This window comes from Diplotaxodon limnothrissa, linkage group LG14, assembly GCF_057381915.1.
Source record: "Diplotaxodon limnothrissa isolate DT_005_m linkage group LG14, D_limnothrissa_male_GT1.1, whole genome shotgun sequence".
Lineage (NCBI taxonomy): Eukaryota > Metazoa > Chordata > Actinopteri > Cichliformes > Cichlidae > Diplotaxodon > Diplotaxodon limnothrissa.
In genome coordinates this window covers 30,651,820-30,671,286 of record NC_140609.1, presented here as the reverse complement: position 1 = coordinate 30,671,286, position 19,467 = coordinate 30,651,820, and the positions used below count along the sequence as shown (strand labels likewise).

Below are 19,467 nucleotides of genomic sequence, written 5' to 3'. Positions count from 1 at the left end.
GTCTCTTGGAAAAACACCACTCCGCTCTGCACCGGTGAGATTAAACCTGAGGGATTTGTACTCCTCACCGTCTGCCTGTCAGGAGTTGCGCGCAGAGTGACGAAGCATGTTGTGACGGCTGTCCTCGTGGTATCAGCTGGATGAATGAACGACTGTTTAATCTGGGCCTGAAAAGATTTAAGGACAGGGGAGAGAAAGAGAGGGCAATTAGAGGGAAGAGGGATTTAAGGGCTGATTGGTGGGTAGGTGGGTGGGTGTATTTCACCTGCAGTGGGGGGAATGTGTTTTCTACCCCCTAACACGATGTGACTGTGTCGCCTACCAGTGAATTTAAGGTGATATTAAGAATGCCTGAGAGCAGCTGAGTGGACAGAAGGGGGAGATCAAATTTTAATGAAGTGATTGTGTTAAATTGCATGCTATGCGCTCTTAAGCTGCTCCCCCGTGACTCCCCGACACAGCCCCGAAACGCTGTTTACCAGCATCTCGACTGTTATGCACATTTATGACGAACTCGTTTCAGAAGAAGTTTGTGGGGTGCGAGTTCCCACGTGCACAGTTCAAGTTTACCCTCAAGGCTTTGCTTAATAGTAATGTTTACCCTATAGTAGCTTTAGTCAGGCTGCGGCTGTCCTGTGCAATGTTTTTTACTACTGATCTGCTAATTGCTTACTGTGTAAAGTGCTATAAAATGTCAAGGTCCAGTAGAAGTGCACAATTCCCCGCAGCCCACGGTGACGTCCTCAGATCGCTTTGTTTGTCGGATTAAACATCTGTCCAAAGTAGTGCTTGTAACTATACGAGAGAAAATTGTTTGAATGAAAAATTGTACACATTTGGAACCATCAACCATTTAGAAAAAACAATTTTTTGCTTTTTTTAGCTCACTGGATTGAGCAGGATGTATCACAAGGATAATGTAGAGTCCCAGGTTCAAATCTCACCTTAGATAGGGTGGCTATAGCTTAGCAGTTGACCTGATCTACCTACTAACTTAGAGGTTGGTAGTTTGATCCTGGAGTGGTTGGAGTGTTCCAAGTGAGTAGAAATGCACTGTATAAGAACCTGTTCAACTTTCCATTGATCTTTCTACCAGTTTTCCAGTCTTTTCTTTGTGCTCTTAGATAAATGCTTAAAAACGAATTTGTATCAATATCCAGATAATCATTTTCTGTAGTAAACATGTCGCTTGAAGCAGTCCTGTAGCAGAGTATTCTGTACTGTACCCAAATCTGTGGGTTATATTTCATTTCTTCTAGAAAGCTCTCGCTAGCCAAAGAAATTGTTTGGCAGAGAAGATGGATGAATTGAACCGGAGCTGTGTCTCACATCAGCCCCGCTGTTCACTGCTAATGTGCTGTCATGGAGCGACAGAGAGTTCGATTCGAGAGCGACCCGAGAGAGTCGGGCAGCGTTATCGCTCGTGGGGCCGAACACATGAATGTGTGGGAGCTGTGGGAGCTTCTCTGTGACCGGGGAAGGAATTATCCTGACAGTCTGTGACTAGGCTCTTTTCGCCTGTCTGCCTCTCTGTGTGTCAGATGCATGGCCCGAGTTGGATGGGGCCTCGGGCTGTAAACCCCCACCACCCTTGCCTGCGCCTACATCACCCCCTGTCCAGAGCGGAGAGCCTGTCGCCTCCCATCTCCTCTCGCTTTACAGTTGTGGGACAGGCAGCGCTTTCTAAATCTGCGATGGCCACGAATACTGTAAATGATTTCACACCACACGAGATGCTGACTGGGCTCTCGAAGCCTCTAATCGATTGACCTCCTTTTACAGCCCGTTGTGGGTTTGTTAATTGGTCTCCAGCTCCCTGCTGACACAGTGACCCTAATGGAAGAGAATTACTGCTGTCTCGTCATGCATTAACCTCCCCCCTTTTTTTTTCATCAACCCTCCCTCCATCTCAGGCCTAACCTCTGCCCCCCCCCCCCATTTGCTGCTCACTCTCTGGTTTCACAGCAGCTGGTTAGACAGGGGGTGCACATGCACTCCCGCCTTGTCACATGTCCCTGTGCCTCTGGGAGCTGCAGTCAGGTGACACTGCCAAGCAAATTAAAGCACCAAAAGGCATACACTTACTGTTTGCATACGATTGTCCCTTAATTAGTTTAAGCATAATGTGGCCGTGGTCGGGGTTATGAGAGGCTTCTGCACAGGTCAGATGAAGCTTCAGGGCTTTTGTGCAGAACACATTTCTCCTGCCGTTTTGTTTTCTTTGTAGTTTTAGGCAAAATCACTGCTGAAATTAGGACCAGTTATAGTGATTTCCAGCTCTGTATTTTTAATATTAGCTTCAGCTACAGTAGCTTTGCATAAATAATTTCATCCTGACCCCTTCACTTTTTTCATATGTAAGAAATTTGCTGTTTTAAGCTTTGGTCTGATTGGCTGACCTTCACAAATACAAGGTTTACATAGCAGGTGGGGGGACACGTGTGTACTTGCGGAGGTCACCCCTTTTTGACAACACACAGAGAAAAGAGTAGAAAAACTGTGTGAAAACAAACCGTTATAGCAGTGTGAAGCCTGAGCATGATCGTGTGATCATGTTTATCATGAGCAGATTCACAAGGTGACATCTTTTAAATGGCCTGACTTTCAACAATAACATGTGTGACTCAAAAATAACAGGGAGGCTCCAGATGATCATAACATGGTTAAAATCTCAGGAGATGAGCCATGATTGCCTCCTTTTTTATTTATTTTTTGTCTGTTTAAGTTTGTGTGTGTAGAAGTGTCTGCTGTGCAGCTGTGAGCCTCGGCGCTGTATAGCAGCTCACCCCTAGTGGCTGCTGCCTCTATTATTTAGAAGTGTGAATATTTTATGACAACATCAGGGCTGGGAGTTTGGGAGACGGCTGCCCTAATGAGCCATGGCACTCACTCATTTGGACCTTAAACGGGCTGCTGAATGCACTTTTGTGGCGCCACAAAAACTGCACAGGGGGTATGTAGTAAAGTGGGTGTTAAAGTCTTATTTGGGGTTTTACTACTCCAGGGGAAAAATGCAGAAAATAGTCGTCGCACTGTTATGGGAGCAGATCGGCAAATCGTCCCGAGGATGAGCCTCGAGCATGAAGGCGAGGCTCAGTTTGTATACTGAGAAAAACTGAAGCCTGTTAAAACAAGAACTTTGTTATGTCGGCTGTGGTACTAGAGCAAAAAGAGAAATAGAAAAAGAAGCTAAACAGTGGGGTTCACAATCATTTCTTTATGTTTTAGAGAAAAACAGATGAAGCTCTACAGTGTAGTTTTGTCCTCTGCAGTCATATAAATCTGTGCAGACGTGTCCTCTGAGGGGTCAAACACAGAAGAGCCAATGTCATTAAAGTCAGCAGCTCACAGACCTGACATCACTGTGCATGAGAGTGCGTCACGCAGCATGATCAGTCAGAGAACTTTTCAGCTTTAAAGTGTATGCGAAGAGACAGAGAAGCACTAAGGGCAGAGCAACGCTGCTCTTTCAGACTATTATAGAAGAGCCTTTTAGCTCTGTCCAAGGGCCAGTGTGGTTTTAAAATGTCTGCTTTTAAACTTGTTTTCTCTGTCTTCTTTTCATTCAATACTAAACTTTTCTTTGTTTCTGTTTTTTTGTTTTTGTTTTTTTTGTTGCAGTGAGGGTGTCTTCAAGTGTCCGGAGGATCAGCTGCCCTTAGACTATGCCAAGGTACGACTGACACTCCTAATCCCAAACTAAAGCCAAACCCACACATGCAGGAGTATTTTTAAAAGCACATTTTTCCCTCCTTAGTTGAAAAATCAGCATGGTAACAACATGAACCAAACCCACCACATTTGGAAGCCTCAACATGTGTTTTGTCCGCTGCCATGTTTTTTTGTTTGTTTGTTTGTTTGTTTGTTTGTTTTTGAGGGGCAAATTAGCATATTTTAGATGAGCGGTTGGAGTTGCTAATTAATGCTAATTAGTGGATATATCTTGGACGGGCTATACCAAAGTGCAAGTCCCGATAATTTCCATTGAAAATGCTCCAAAAGGCAATAACAGCACAAACACAGCTGAGTGGTTCACTTCACTGACTCCAATTAGCAGCTGTGGCCTAGCAAACACTGAGTGGTTACACTTCTGTCAATCAAACCAGCTACACCCCCTACTGCAGTATGTGAAAAAACAGACCCTGTTTAGTTGGTTTGAAGGAGGAAAATATCCATAGAGGTCAAATATATTTAGTTCTAGGTTGTAAACCTTTTTTAATTGATGTGAAGTGGGGTATTTTAACATGGGAGTCTATTGAGAACAAATGACCCCATAATGTAGTGGTTTGTATGGTTCCGATCCCAGGGGCAGACACAAACCCAGGCTCAGGGGGCATATGGTAGTCCAAGTGCTGGTCCCAAGTCTGGATAAATGGGATGGTTATGTAACAAAAAACAAAAACAAAAAAAAGCAGCACCTGGTATAAAATCTGTGTCAGATAAAAGATGTGGATCCATCCACTCCGATGACCTCATTTGGGAAATAAGGGAGCGACCAAAAATACCCTCTGCCAAAAGCCGATGGGGAATGACTTGCTTTGAGACATGGACAGCATAAAAGATGTTCTTGAAACCTCAGACTTTTGTGTCATGTGCAAACTGAACAACATTACCTAAGTTAAACAAAACACTTAACAGAACATGTTTTAAACTCAGTTTCGCCTTGTTTATGGATGTCTGTACACTGGAAGTTTTCAAAGAGTTCTATTTGGCAAGGCCAAAGGTGATAATAGCCATGATACAGCTCACCGTGAGGTAACGTGAGTGTGCTAAAATGCTTGTGTAACCAAGCTGATGTGCACCAGATCAAAGAATTGACCATTTGTACAGAATTTCTACCACGTTAGCATCCAGATTTTAAGCAGATACCGTATTTTCACGACCATAAGGCGCACTGTGCTAAAAGGCGCAGTCTCAGTTATGTGTGCCCTTACTGTATTTAACACACACATAAGGCCCACTGGACCATAGGGCGCATACAAGTACCGTATGCGTATTTAAAAATAAAGCGGGAGCAAACCTGAGTTCGGTACCTTACTCACATTTTTATTACCAGTAATCGTCATCATCAACAACACACAAGCATACAAGTGTGCATATTTAACAATAAAGCAGGAGCAAAACAAAGTTTGGTACTCACATTTTTATCATCAATCAAACCCATCGAAGTCCTCATCCTCTGTGTCTGAATTGAACAGCTGCGCTAAATCTCCATCAAACATGCCAGGTTCACTTTCTTCACTGTCAGAGTCACTTTCCGTGCCGTGCGGCTCCTCGGAAATGATGCCGGCTTTTGCGAAAGCTCGAACAACAGTGCCAGCAGACATGTTAGCCCAAGCATCTACAATCCATTCGCAAATTGTGGCGTAACTCGCCCGGCGCTGCCTTCCACTCTTAGTGAAACTGTGGTCTCCATCGGTCATCCATCGCTCCCAGGCCGCTCGCAGCCTTACTTTGAACGGGCGGTTCACACCGATGTCCAGCGGTTGGAGTTCCTTTGTCAGGCCTCCCGGAATGACAGCAAGCTCACAGTTCCTTTGTTTCATTAGTTTTTTCACATCGGCTGTGAGATGGGCACGCATAGAGTCACAGATTAAGAGCGATGGTGATGCGTGGAAAAAACCTCCTGGTCTCCTTACATACACCTCCCTCAGCCACTCTTTCATCATTTCCTCATCCATCCAGCCCTTTTCATTTGCCTTAATGATGATTCCTGCTGGAAACTTCTCTTTAGGCAAAGTCTTTCGCTTAAAAATCACCATAGGCGGCAGTTTCTGTCCATTAGCATGGCAGTCAAGCACAACAGTAAAAGAAGACTTTTCGTGCCCTGTTGTGCGTATCGCTACCGTGCTGGTCCCCTTCTTCTCCACAGTGTGACTCACCGGGATGTCAAAAGTGAGCGGGACCTCGTCCATGTTTGTGATGTGGCTGGGCTGGATGTTTTTGTCGCTGATGTGTTTGCTGCAGTAGGAGCGGAAGATGGCCAGCTTTTCCTTATAATCCGCTGGAAGTTGCTGTGCTACCGTAGTCCTGGTCCGGATGGAAAAATGGCACCGTTTCATAAAAAGTGAAAGTGAAACTGCTTTTAGCCGAATGGTGACCGTCGAAACGCTTCTCCCGCTCGTTCTTTGCTCGATGATCCACCGCTCGAGTCTTTCCTCCAACTCGGGCCACCTCGCCTTATGTCCGCGGAAACTCAGCTGCGTTTTCTTGACCTGCCGGAGCTTGTTTTCCAGCTTCCTCCATTTGCGAACCATCGATTCGTTAATCTTAAATTCTCTCGCCGCTGCTCGATTTCCATGTTCCTCCGCGTAGCTGATGGCCTTCAGTTTAAACTGTGCTTCATAAGCGTGTCTCGTTGCCATTTTCAGGGTTGCGCCCACACTTCACCCTTTAGCGTTCTCATGGTGTTCTCTACTACGTCCTCCTTACAACACACAGGGCGCACTGCGCTATAGGGCGCGCCGTACTTTTTGAAGAAAATCTAAGACTTTTAAGTGCGCCTTATGGTCGTGAAAATACGGTACATTAACTGTGATCACCCCTGTGGTTGAGAAATTTAGCACGCTAGCATTTAAACTAAACACAGAGTACAGATAAGACTGGAGATGATCAATGTAACAACATGCCACTAGATGCTAGAATAATTAAAATGCTAGCTTTGTAGCATTTTTGTTTTGTTTGCATTCATCTGCTTCAGGATGTAAATAAACTGGGCTACACTGGCCTGACTAGGAACGAATGCAAATCAGATGTCTAACGAGTACAAAGATTAGATAAAGATGGAGTCATGAATCCGGATGTAAATGCAAATTATCAGAAAAACTGCTTTAGGGTGATGGCTTTGACTTTATAATGGTGTGATAAAAGCTGAATTTTTGAAAGTAAGTTTACAGATCCTTGTTTTAACTGAGAGTCAGAGTCAGTGGAAAATCTATTAAAACTAGTACCACCCCACCCTCGCCTCTTTTAATACATCTCTTTATGTCCAGAAGAAATTTCAGCTGAACAATAAATGCAGTTAATCAGATTGTGCTCAGGGGGAAAAGATAATGACTAACTGTATTCAGAGTCGGCGGCTGGCTCTCACACACCCACACCCCCACTGCAAAATGAGAGACTGGAAGACAAGGATAAGGGGCAGGAAAGGATCATCTCCTTTTCAGTGCAGCGTTAGGCTTCAGTTGATAAGTCTCCCATGCAGTTTGTTAACTTTACTCTTTATGATCTTGTTCTATGTGCACAAAGCTCATTTATTCAAAGCCACTGGAAAAAGAAAAAGATGACTGCACTAAATAGAAGTTCATCATCGTTCAGATTTAATGAAAGCTGATACCGTCAGGCGGGGAGGAATAAGGTGATTTTTGTGACCTTAAAACTCATTAAAAAACAAAGGAAATTATCAGGGTTTAACCTCGAGCTGCAGCAGGCTCAGCGGGGCAGCAGTGCAGGTCTGCATGCTGTGCTCAGAGCGATGAAGGCGCCTGTAATAGCAGGGACTCCCCACGGGAAGGATGTGCTCATGGCACACCTGTCAGACGCTGTTATTTGCCAAGGCTCCCAGTCGCCTGTAAATTACCCCATCCTGGTGGTCCCTGTCAGGGTTGTTGTAACGCTCGCTGAACACTGTCCTTCGAAAACGTGCACAAACACAACCTCGCTCCCACAGAACAACAGTGTTGCAGTCATTAAAGGATTGCACTGTTTCTGCTGTAGCAGCAGTGCACGGCCAACAATTGCTGCAGCAGACAGAATAAACCCCCAACTTGGAGCTCCAAAGAGATTAACCCCCCCGATCTGCCTGCGACTAACTTATTAAAAGGTCATTATTGCCGTCCTCCTGCAAATTCCAAGACTGTAACAATGAGAGAGTGTTTCAGTGTGCTTTAGAGGACTTTTTTTCTGCTCTTTGTTTCTTCTCAGAGAATGTGATTATGGCACTGAAATCTCAACCGCTCCTTCAGTGTAAATGGAGTCGCTTTCTGTGGATGTCATTTCACTTCAGAGATGTACTTTAAAACACTTGAAAAGGCGTCTATCTCCTAACAAAGCTGCTGCAAACAATGAGAGAGACGACGAGGGTTTCCTTGCAGATCGTTTTCCAAATGAATTTTTAACTTGCTGGCGATGGCAGAGACACGTGAGCGCAGTCGGGCACTTTCTGGGAGCCGTTATTTGTTCGGAGGGCTGTTGTGACATTTTGAGGAAGTGGCTTTTCTTGTTTGATCAGTGCTCTGCCCGTGCTTCGTGTGACAGCACAAGGGATGGAGATGCAGCGAAAGAGCCGTAAATCCTCTGGACAGCGTACTGTAGGGAAGGATTTGGGGTGTTTGGGCAGAAAACTGACTCATCCCTATCGCTCTGTGACCAAGAATAAATAAATCTTTTCCTCTTTTCTCCCCTCTCTGACTCTTTCAGAGGTCCCATAAAACGACAGACTTACTCATTATCACTGCAGTGCTTGGCTTGAGTCACTGTGCTGCAGTCTGATGAGGGCTGCATTTACCCTTTTTGCAATATAAATCTCCAGTGTGTGTAACTGTGAGCAGCCACTGAGTGTCTGTATTCTGGTTTATGATTTCCCATTATTCACTTAACCAGTGTCTCATTTATCCCATATTTCCTACCCTCAAAGTAATGACAAAGCTTACAAATGTAGCAAAAACTTGTCAAAGCCACATGCATTTAACCAGTGGGGACACATCCTGGGATCTGCTACACCAACCTCCTCTTGCTTTTCTGTTTAGATCTACCCAGACCCAGAGCTGGAGCAGCAGATCTTGGCTCTGCCCATCCGATGCATCCACAGCGAGGAGGGCTGTCGCTGGACTGGCCAGATGAAGCAGCTGCAGGTAAGAAGCCATGCCCTCTGATACATGCCTCCTTCCTCCACTGCTGCACCCAGCATGTGGGGTGATTCTGATGACCTGTTTTGTGTCTCTCAGGGCCACTTCTCCACCTGCGCCTTCAATGTGATACCCTGCCCCAATCGCTGCTCAGTCAAGCTGACGCGCCGCGACTTGCCCGACCACCTGCAGCACGACTGCCCCAAGCGCAAGGTCAAGTGTGAGTTTTGTGGCAGCGAGTTCACCGGCGAAGCCTATGAGGTAAGCACTTCACACCTTTTTTTAAAAAAATCATTTTTATTATGGTTTCTCTCTCATTGTAAACAACTTCATGTGACAGCACATGATTTCCATGGTTATATGAAAGGTGTTTTTGTTGAAAGCAGCAGGAAAAGTGAATGCACGTGTCAGAGCCCTCGGAGAGTCTAGGTCTATTTTGAAATAACACGTGTGTTGGCAGAAAGAAAGAATATATAACCGTGTCTTTCATGCTGAAAGTGTTTTCCACAGCTGAAGTAATTCAGGCTTCTCACTAGCACCTCTGTCATTACTGCCAGCCTGCCCCTCCTCTGTTTACTCTGCTTTCCCCTTTGCCCAATATTACAGGAACATTAATATACTTTTGACCTTTACCAATAATCCTAATATCTAATGTAAGCATTTATATGGATGTGCCTTTAAGCTGCTGAGATTAACAGCAGTACTCAGAAAATTCATTTATTCACAAGACAAAAAAAATAGGTTGTTAAAGTTTCTACAAAGTTGGTTATACTTATAAAATAACTAAATATCTTACCCTTGCAGCCTTGGACTCAAGACTCCTTCATTAACACTGTTTCTCACATTGTTTAATGTTAGCTCGAGGTTGCCATTTACTCTTAGCAACTGCATTCAACTTGTCATTTATTAAATATGACTTATTTATCTATAATTCTATTTGTTAGCTTTTTGAAGCTATTCCATTTCATAGGTATTTTACAGCTACAGTTTAGCTAACAGCTTAAATTGTTTGTCTCTACTGTAGTGTAGTTATTAGCTAGCAACTGTTATCTATATATTTAAGTTAAACAATAAGTTTATATTTATAGATAGCTATTTTAGGTTTTTGTACAGTAAATTAAATATAGTTTGTTACTTTGTTTCTCTTAGCTAACAACTGTTAGCCGTGCATTTAAGCTAACAATTCCCTACAATGTGGTGTTAATTTTAAACAGTATTTTTAACAATTTAATGAGTTTATCCACATTAGAAGCGAAAGCTTGTTCCTACCACTTAAAGTTGATAATAACACTTAAGAGTTATCATCTTATAATTTTGTATATTTGTACATTTTATATATTTTTTCTCTGTTAATACTCTCCATATGTATATAGTGCTGCAGTGCTAACAGGCATGTTTGCACTGAGTAGGAGATGCTCTGTATCTCATTGTACAACTGTATAGTGACAATAAAGGCGTTATTAGGGCAATCGTGGCTCAAAGAGTTAGCAGTTTGTCTTGTAACGGGAAGGTTGCCGGTTCGAGCCCCGGCTCGGACAGTCTCTGTCGTTGTGTCCTTGGGCAAGACACTTCACCCACCGCCTACTGGTGATGGCCAGAGGGGCGATATGGCAGCCTCGCTTCTGTCAGTCTGCCCCAGGGCAGCTGTGGCTACAACTGTAGCTTGCCTCCACCAGTGTGTGAATGTGAGAGTGAATGAATAGTGGAATTGTACAGCACTTTGAGGGCCCCGAAAAGTGCTATATAAATGCAATTCATTATTATATTATATTCTATCTTATAATTTTAGGTTATTATCTGAAAATGAGGAGTTATTTCTGAATGAGTTGAAATTTCATGATGCATAAATTTGGAAAAAGTCAAAATTCTGACATGTGTAATGTGAAATTTTAAGTTTTGAAAGTTGGCAAAATGCCAAAACAAATGTTCAGTGGCAGAAACACTTTAATTTGAATTTTAAAAAAATGTTTGAATGGAAGACTGTTTTATTTAGGTCATTTTTTAAAACTAAATATACAGTTTTTATTTTTATTAAATTAATTCAGTTCAGTTCCCGTGGCTACTGGAAAAGTAGTGGTAATACATGGAACTAAATTGCCTCACAAATCTAGCAATATAAAATGGGTAAAAAAAGGTTTTGCTTTCTGTGCTGGACACCATTAGATATAATTGGTGAACATTTTGTTATTAGATTAAGATCCAGTTAGATCCCCATGATTCGTTACTATTCATGGATCCAGGTGTGTTCATTGCTGCAATAACATTCAGTATAACCCAATTTTAACAGGCATTATTTTGTTAATTAAAATGCAGTTTAAATAAAAGACACCATCAAATATGCACACCTCCATGTCTGAATCATAGATTTATGTCATAACCCCGATCTAATTTTTTATTTTTCTCATTCCAGAATCACCAGGGTGTATGTCCTCAAGAGAGCGTTTACTGCGAGAACAAGTGCGGGGCGAGGATGATGCGTCGCCTGCTGTCCCAACACAGCATGGCCGAGTGCCCCAAACGCACGCAGCCCTGCAAGTACTGCGGCAAGGAGTTCGTCTTCGACACAATCCAGGTCTGTTTCACATTAAGTTTATGACCAGATGCTGTGATTTTTCCTAAAAGGCTCCTTAATTTCTTTTTTAAATGTATTTATTTTTTATTAGTGAAATAATTATGTTTGGCAAGATGAAGTGCAGAGACACATTTTATCTTCTGTCTGTAATTCAGCCTATTGGGGCCCGATGGCAAAGAGAAAACCTGCTGTAGCTGAAGGATGTTTCCATTTATGGTGTCTCTGTCTTGTGGCAGCTGGATTTTTAGTGTGAAGCTGCTGTTTTTTCTTTCTGGGTTTTTGTTATGGGGAAGGCACCTCCTGCTGCACACATCTGGCCAGAGGCAGAGCAGTCAGTGTCACCCTCCCCCCACGTGACAGGCCAAGATGTAATAATCCAATCTTGGTCATAGCACACACTAGTGTTGAAGAGCTTTTTCCGTTGTCACGTGATATTCAGAGCTTTTCTCAGTATTGCTCATTTAATTGGTTTACAAAGATAGGTGTTATCTTGCTTCCTCATGTCGCCATCTAGTCTATAATGGGGTATCTCAAACAGCTGCTGATTTTACCATGACAACATACACTAATTTACAATAATATGCAATATAATACGTCACATGAAGATATGGAAGACATTTTATAGACTGGTTTTAATGAAATCAGTTTATGAAATGATCAGCCGACATTTATAAAATGGATGAAAATGTATAAAAATGTTAATCACAATTAACCAGATCCACTGCCTTCCTTGGTTTATTCAGCCATGGATCTAAAACCATAACGTATTTACTATAACAAATAGTTTCATTTCTTTTCTTTGAAGCTAAAATAAAAATTATTTTATGCTTTTTATCTCTGTAGCCTCATTTTTAAACCCAAGTTTTGGGGGGTACTTTCAAGGGCTTCTTTTCCCCTGTACAGCTATTAATCTGAGCCTTGGTGTGCAGTCTGTGTTCTTACTGGTCATGCTGTCTGTCCTCTGCAGAACCATCAGTACCACTGCCCTCGCTTTCCTGTCCAGTGCCCAAACCAATGCGGCACACCCAACATTGCCCGAGAGGACCTGGCTAACCATATGAAGGATAACTGCGGTAGCGCCCTCGTTCTCTGCCCCTTTAAAGATGCCGGGTGCAAACACAGGGTAAGACCTGCATCATTTGACCTTAAGAGATGACTTGTCAAATGTTTTGCCTTTGTTGTCCAAGAAGGAAACTTCTGGTCCTTGGTAAATGTGTCCAAAGTATTGCCTTTCTTCTTCTCAGACATGCACTGCTGTGGCTGTAGGGTCTATTTTAATGAGATCAACACTTCTACACTCTGACAGTGCATTTCTGTCTATTTATAAAACCCACATCAATCTGGAGAAATGTGGATATGCTCGAGGAAGAGTGACTTATGAGCACCAAACTCCGGCTTGGTGTTCTGTTAAGACTTAAAAAGCATCTGGAGAGCTTGACTTGTTCTATTTAAAGATGGCCTGATGGAAAGTACAAACACAAAAGCAGAGTGCAGATTCACTTTGCAGTCTGAGCATGCTCATCTTCATCATATTACTGTTTGTTTTATTATTAATTGATACACAGGAAGTTTTAAGTGTCCCATACTGTATAAAACCTGGGAGAAATACTATAAATAACTAAGATTAGCGCAAAAGCATTCTTTTACACTGATGGGAAGCCAATTTTTGTTTTTATAATCAGATTCCCCGTTCTCTGCAGTGCCCCAAACTGGCTATTGGTCGTCACCTGGAAGACACCACTAAGTCCCACCTGACCATGATGTGTAACCTGGTGGGTCGTCAGCGGCAGGAGATCCTGGAGCTGCGGAGGGAGATGGAGGAGTTGTCTGTAAGCCACGATGGCGTACTCATCTGGAAACTCAGTGACTACTCACGGAAACTCCAGGAGGCCAAACTCAGAAGTAACCATGAGTTCTTCAGCCCGCCCTTCTACACTCACCGCTATGGCTACAAGCTGCAGGTGTCAGCCTTCCTCAATGGTAATGGGAGTGGTGAGGGCTCTCACCTCTCTGTCTATATCCGCGTGCTGCCCGGAGAATATGACAACCTGCTGGAGTGGCCCTTCTCCTACAAGGTGACGTTTTCCATTCTGGACCAGAGCGACCCATCGCTTTCAAAACCCCAGCACATCACGGAGACCTTCAACCCCGACCCTAACTGGAAGAACTTCCAGAAGCCCTGCAGCAGCCGTAACTCGCTGGACGAGAGCACGCTGGGCTTCGGTTACCCCAAGTTCATCTCGCACGAGGAGATCAAGAAGAGGAACTACGTCCGGGACAACTGCATCTTCATCAAGGCTTCTATAGAGATTCCCCAGAAGATAATGGGTTGAGATGCAAACTTTGTTTTCTGTTTATGAAGGAGAAAGATTCGTTAAAGACTGGAACTGAAACTTAACCTTGAGAACTTATACAGACTTACCCTTTAGACCAGGGGTCCCCAATCCCAATCCACGAGGGCCGGTGTCCCTGCAGGTTTTAGATCTCACCCTGGGTCAACACACCTGAATCACATGATTAGTTCTTTACCAGGCCTCTGGAGAATTTCAAGACATGCTGAGAAGGTAGTTTATCCATTTAAATCAGCTGTGATGGATCAAGGACACATCTAAAACCTGCAGGGACACCGGCCCTCGTGGACTGGGATTGGGGACACCTGCTTTAGACACTTTCTGCCCTTATAACTTCTCCACCACAGAGCTTGTAGTGAGTCTGTCTGGCTGTGCAAGTGGACTTGGAGGACCTTGATATATCAGAGAGGAGAAAGTGTTTCGTCTGCAGAGCCATCAATCTCTGTTGTTTCTTTTATTATTAATTTTTTTTTTTTTCAATTTCCGTTTGTTGACCTTTAATCACAGTCTACAACTGAAAGCCTTGGAAATCAAACAGTGCCTAAAGAGTTTATCTTAAGTTATGCTTTTGTTGTTTTTGTTTTTACCATACAAAAGATTATGGAACAGATATAAAATAAAGCTGAAGGGCTTCATTAGCCTCTACACTAAGAGTAGGAAAAAAGGAAAAAAACAAGCTGTTTTAGAGATGTCCCATTTTTATCTGGGATGATCTAAAGAAGAGGGAGCAGAGGACTCAAGCTCAAGCCCAACTGCCTTTTGTACATGTGCTCATACAGTATATATGAACCCTGAATACGCAGTAAGAACTGCTTGTGAGATTTGTGAACACACAAACAGGTCAGTGTTCACGGGTGAGAAACTTCCAGCTCAAATATTGATCATTTTCATGTTTTAATGGAATAATGATTCAAGACTGTTCTGGATTTGAACTTCCTGGCTGGCTGTTCTGCATGGCTTTCCTTCAGGTGCTCCGGTGTCCTCTCACAGTCCAAAGACTTGCATGTTAGGTTAATTGGTGAGTTTAAATTGGCCATAGTTGTGAATGCAAGCATGAGTGGATCACAGTTTCTAGGTTAGCCTTTTGAACTACCAATCCAGCTTACTCAACTTGATTAGGCTTGAATAAGAAAATGAATTCTTTGGAAAAGATACAGCTGCTATAGCTTATAATCTTAGCGTGGCTAACAGCTAGCCTTCCTGCTAGCCTTCAAGCAACTGTAGCCAACAGTCATGTGGGGATTACTCAGTTGTGGATGGCTTTAGACAACACAGAGGAGTAGTCACTCATATTATACTTCTTTGAAGTCCACCTTAATGCCAGACAATGTGGTGTCTTGTATGTATGGTGTACTGTAAAGTTGGACCAAGCTAGTCCTAGCATGCTCACAGAAACTGTAAACCACTCATACATCACTTTCAAACAGCTTTTCCTCTTGTTTCCTCTTGATAAGCTAACTACCTACCAGCTGTAACAAAAGATATGAGTGTTATCAACTGCTAGACTTAAACCACTGAAACAATAAATATCCAGCAAGCCGTTGAAACATTAACGTTATCTTCCCAATCAGACCTGCTCATGTTGTTTCAGTGCAACAGTTGTTCAGTCAGATCGTCTCTTGCAAAGCAAGAACTATTGATCTGATTATCAAGAGCAGACAAATATCTCTGGATTTTGTTCATACAAACATTTGACTGATGACATATTTGGTTATGAAATGATTATGATCAGCTAACCACACAGCATCGAAGCTCATCAGGCCAACCACGGCCTCCAGTGCAACGGGTTAAGAATGATTGTTTTATTAAAAACTGTTAAAAATATATTATGAAATGGTTCTTCTTCACAAACCTTTCATCACTATAAAGTCCAAAAAGGACATTCAGGACATCAAAGTCATGTCGACTGTACGATTTTCTCTTTCCATTGAGAAAAGATGGTGTGTCAAAGGTTTTTCAGCGTTGAGATGTTTGCTTTCAAAATCTCTCAAAGCGTTTTTTCACCTGTCAACAATGAAACTACAGGTCTGTCTCTTCTTCCCATCACAGGACCTTTCCATGACTTTGTATTTTTAGCTAGTTTGACCCCTCCCCGGTGTGAGTAGCTTCAACCAAACAAACACTCGTACTGACCCTTAGAGGCTTCATATCTACAGTGGAGTCCCAAATAAGATAAAAACAAACTCACCTTCTGTTGGTCTTCGGATGAGTAGAGCAAAGAGGTCAGCTGTCGGAGTACCTGTGCATTTAAAAAAAGAAGGAAAAGCCATGTGGCCTTTTTATACAGTATGTCTTCGCATGAGGGTTTTAGGGCTGAGCAGGGCGACATAAACACGTGCATGCTTCATGTGCTATCACCGGGATCACATTTTTGTACTGTAACTTGTAAAATCCTCTCCTGTTGATGGCTGTTCTTTCTTTTGGACCATTGGAAAGATGACAAATTGTCGAAAAGAATATTGTTTTTTACTTTTTTTGGTTTGTTTTTATATACAGAAATGTGAACACTGTTTTTAATATAACCTATAAAGACAATGAACACTTGGCTGTGAAGTGTGTTTTACGTAGCCTGGGCGTTGAGGGTATACTGCAGCTATTTTGAAAAGATAGCAAGATCGATGCATAATGCAACAATGGGGAGCGGCCCTGCGCTAAACGCCACTCTCCATCACAGCACCATCCGAGGTGTGGAGGACTTTCTCGATGCAGTTCACTCACGATGTATGTGAATACTAATGTAAAAATGCAGAAGCACATTCTGTCTTTTTATGATTATACATGGAAAAATTTCCTGATTTCTTGTCATAATACCAGCTGATATTTTCCAGTGATTTAAAGAAGTGAAAAAATAAAACTTTTTGTAAGATTCTGTATTTTTAAAAGTACCTAGCTGTTTTATACAAACACCTTTCATTGGAGAGTCGGGGTGACTTTGGGAACTTTCAGACCCTTTCGTCTCTTGGACATTTGGAGAATTTGTTCGTCCGTGTGGTTTGAGCCTTACATATTCTGTCTGTATTATTTCCTCTTAAAAGTATTTATTTTAAGGAGCCGTCGTGTGAGTTTGCACACGTGGTACAAATGTTTTAATATGTTGACTGATGAGTGCTTGTCAATTTCTTAACTGAAATAAAATACCATATATTATAATTGTTTTGTTTTATCTTTTGATCACATTTGTCCACTAAATTAAATCATCAGACATCATGTATACTGGTATGTTTGCAAATGTGACCTAGCACCCTCCCACATCTTTACAAACTGTCAGTCAGTGACAGTGCCCTGACAAAAGTCAGTGATGCGCATTTTATATATTTAGACCTTACTCACACAGGCCTAGAAATTGGTCAGAAAAACCTGGTAGTATCCAGTTAAAAATGTGTATTCCCTGACTGGCTGGCGAGTAGTTACCAGGTAAAATCAGTCCCATAGAACGTGCTTCCTCCTTGTGATTGTTTTTGTCACTAGCAGATTGCTGTGGTCTCCTATTTTGCATGGAAGATTAACTTGTCTGCTAACCAGAAACACCCAACAATCAGTCTGGGACTATATATTTTCCCCTAGCGACAGGTGTTTGCCAAGTGGTTGCCAACTAGTCTCTATGCCTGTGTGACTGGAGCTCCAGATCCAGATCATCAACAATATTAAATATTCTAGGATCAGCAACCTTTTTAATTTGATCCATGGGGTTCAAAATCATCTGGAAACAAAGAGTCACTGATTATTTTATTTAAGTGCTGTTTGTGTTTATGTGGAGCCAACAGGAAGTCAGCCAACTAGTCCATGCTCTTTATGGACTCGACTATTAAGAATGATGCTGAGCATGCTCTCTGGGCCCAAAAATAGCAGTATAATGTGGTACATCCCAGTATTATGGAAGCCACTGAACTACTTTTATTCCAATTCATTAAAGGAAGCCATCTAACCAATCTGAATCAAGTTCTTAATATATCTGTGATTAGTGACTTGAGATGACCGTTTTTTGTAACAAGTAATGAAAGCATCTATGATTTGATAATGAAATTGTGTGTTTCTGTTCAGTAGCCACAACAGGGGTAATTTTTAAGTACTATTTATCAGTCTGTCAGCAATATTATGGAAAAATGAACTGGCTGAAGTTCATGAATCTTGGTGGAGATGTGGAGCACTGCCAAGGAGGAAAATCTTGGCAAACTCTCTAGATCATTTTCTTGGTTATTAAAGTAATTTTGGGATAAAGCCCTGGGCTGTTTCAACGATGTTGGTTTGTCTGTTTTTCTGTCTATATAGCAACTACTAGGCTGGATGTCGTAAAGCTTCTTGGAGAGATGGAGACTAGGCTAAACCATTAAACCATTAAACTTTATTTAAAATATTAACTGCACTGACCTTGGTGGAGTGCTGCACCCTCTGAATGCCTTTCTAGTTTAATGTGATTTTGGACTGAAGAAGATTTATACTGTTTGCATTTAAAATACACTCATACTTAAAATGCCTCTGAATTATTGATGAAATATATTATCACCATTAAAACTTAATGATACTAAAAAGCTATAAAGTTCATCTCAACATTCACATTTAGCAAACTTGCCTTCTGTCTGTTTTTTTTAAACTCATTAATATTCAAAACCACAACAATTTTTTTTTTTGTTGGACTCGATTAATCCACCTCAGGTTTTCTGTCCTTCAAGTGCAGTTGTATTTTTAGAGCAAACATGACTGACCTCCTATACAAACAGAGTCACTTCCTCAATTCTAGGTCAGGGATCAGTTTGATTTCAGTTGTGTCTTTCTTTAAGTCTGCTGTTACTCTGCTGGAGTTGGAGGGGGTAGGGCAGGGGAGGAAAAGGGGCAAAGGAAGTGAGACAGACACCAGCCCTCCCTGCTTTGAAGTTCTGCCAGGAGTTTGCATTAGCTTGCAGTTTGGATAATGTTCAGTGCAGCAGGATTTAGGGAAGAGGAAAATGAGCTTTTATCCTCAAAGTCACTGAGAGGTCCCTAAGGAGGACAGTCCTGCTTTCCACTTACTGTACAGGAGTTGGCCAAAGTCTTTTAAAAACCCATCATATCAACTATCGGAGTCCCATATTTTTTATTTTTTCATTTAAGAATGAAAACAACATCTGTTTAAGGAGCACCGCATGACTGTTCCCTTTGCTTCTTTGCTTTTTGAGGAAATTGCCAATAATCTTAAAAAACACTTCCTAAGAAGGCTTACCTTTCATTCAGGATTGTTTTTTTTCACAAGTCATAGAAGTCATTCATTTAAGGAAAAGGGTCCTCTCTTCAATAATAAAGAAAGGCAGAACACTATGAGGCTGAAAAACCATATGACAGCCTCATACTTTCCTGGCAAAAGACACACAACCAACAACACTGTGCCGCTTCAGGGCGATGCAGAATCAAAATAGTAACAGCTAATTACATGTTAGCAGGCTCCATGTTTCCCATGAAGCACAGACTCACGTGCAGTTTGATGTACAATGCTGCCCTTTGGCTTTGCACATTTTGACCCTCAGCTCCCATTGGTTAACGATTTAAACGCACAGTCACGTTTTCATATAAACCAGTATCATTCCTGTTTGTTGAGCTCACCTATACTTTAGTAAACTCAAGCTAAAAATCAGATCCCATCTGGGTTAAAGAAGGAGGTTGTGGTGAAGGCGGAGAGGAGCCCAACCCATGGAGGCTTTCCTCGCCCATTAAAAAAAACACACAT

The 19,467-nt window shown here is 42.2% G+C and overlaps 1 protein-coding gene across 1 annotated transcript in view; it reads left to right on the top strand.

The window, feature by feature from the left end:
- traf4a (tnf receptor-associated factor 4a) overlaps positions 1 to 13,901 on the top strand; it is a 35,403-nt gene extending 21,502 nt beyond the window's left edge. Inside the window, exons 2-7 of the mRNA XM_085370810.1 lie at positions 3,622 to 3,673; positions 8,748 to 8,852; positions 8,946 to 9,107; positions 11,257 to 11,418; positions 12,386 to 12,541; positions 13,119 to 13,901. Of these exons, the coding sequence (XP_085226936.1) occupies positions 3,622 to 3,673; positions 8,748 to 8,852; positions 8,946 to 9,107; positions 11,257 to 11,418; positions 12,386 to 12,541; positions 13,119 to 13,751 (1,270 nt within the window). The 3' untranslated portion in view covers positions 13,752 to 13,901. The remainder of the gene's footprint in view (positions 1 to 3,621; positions 3,674 to 8,747; positions 8,853 to 8,945; positions 9,108 to 11,256; positions 11,419 to 12,385; positions 12,542 to 13,118) is intronic.
- The last annotated feature ends 5,566 nt before the right edge of the window (positions 13,902 to 19,467 follow it).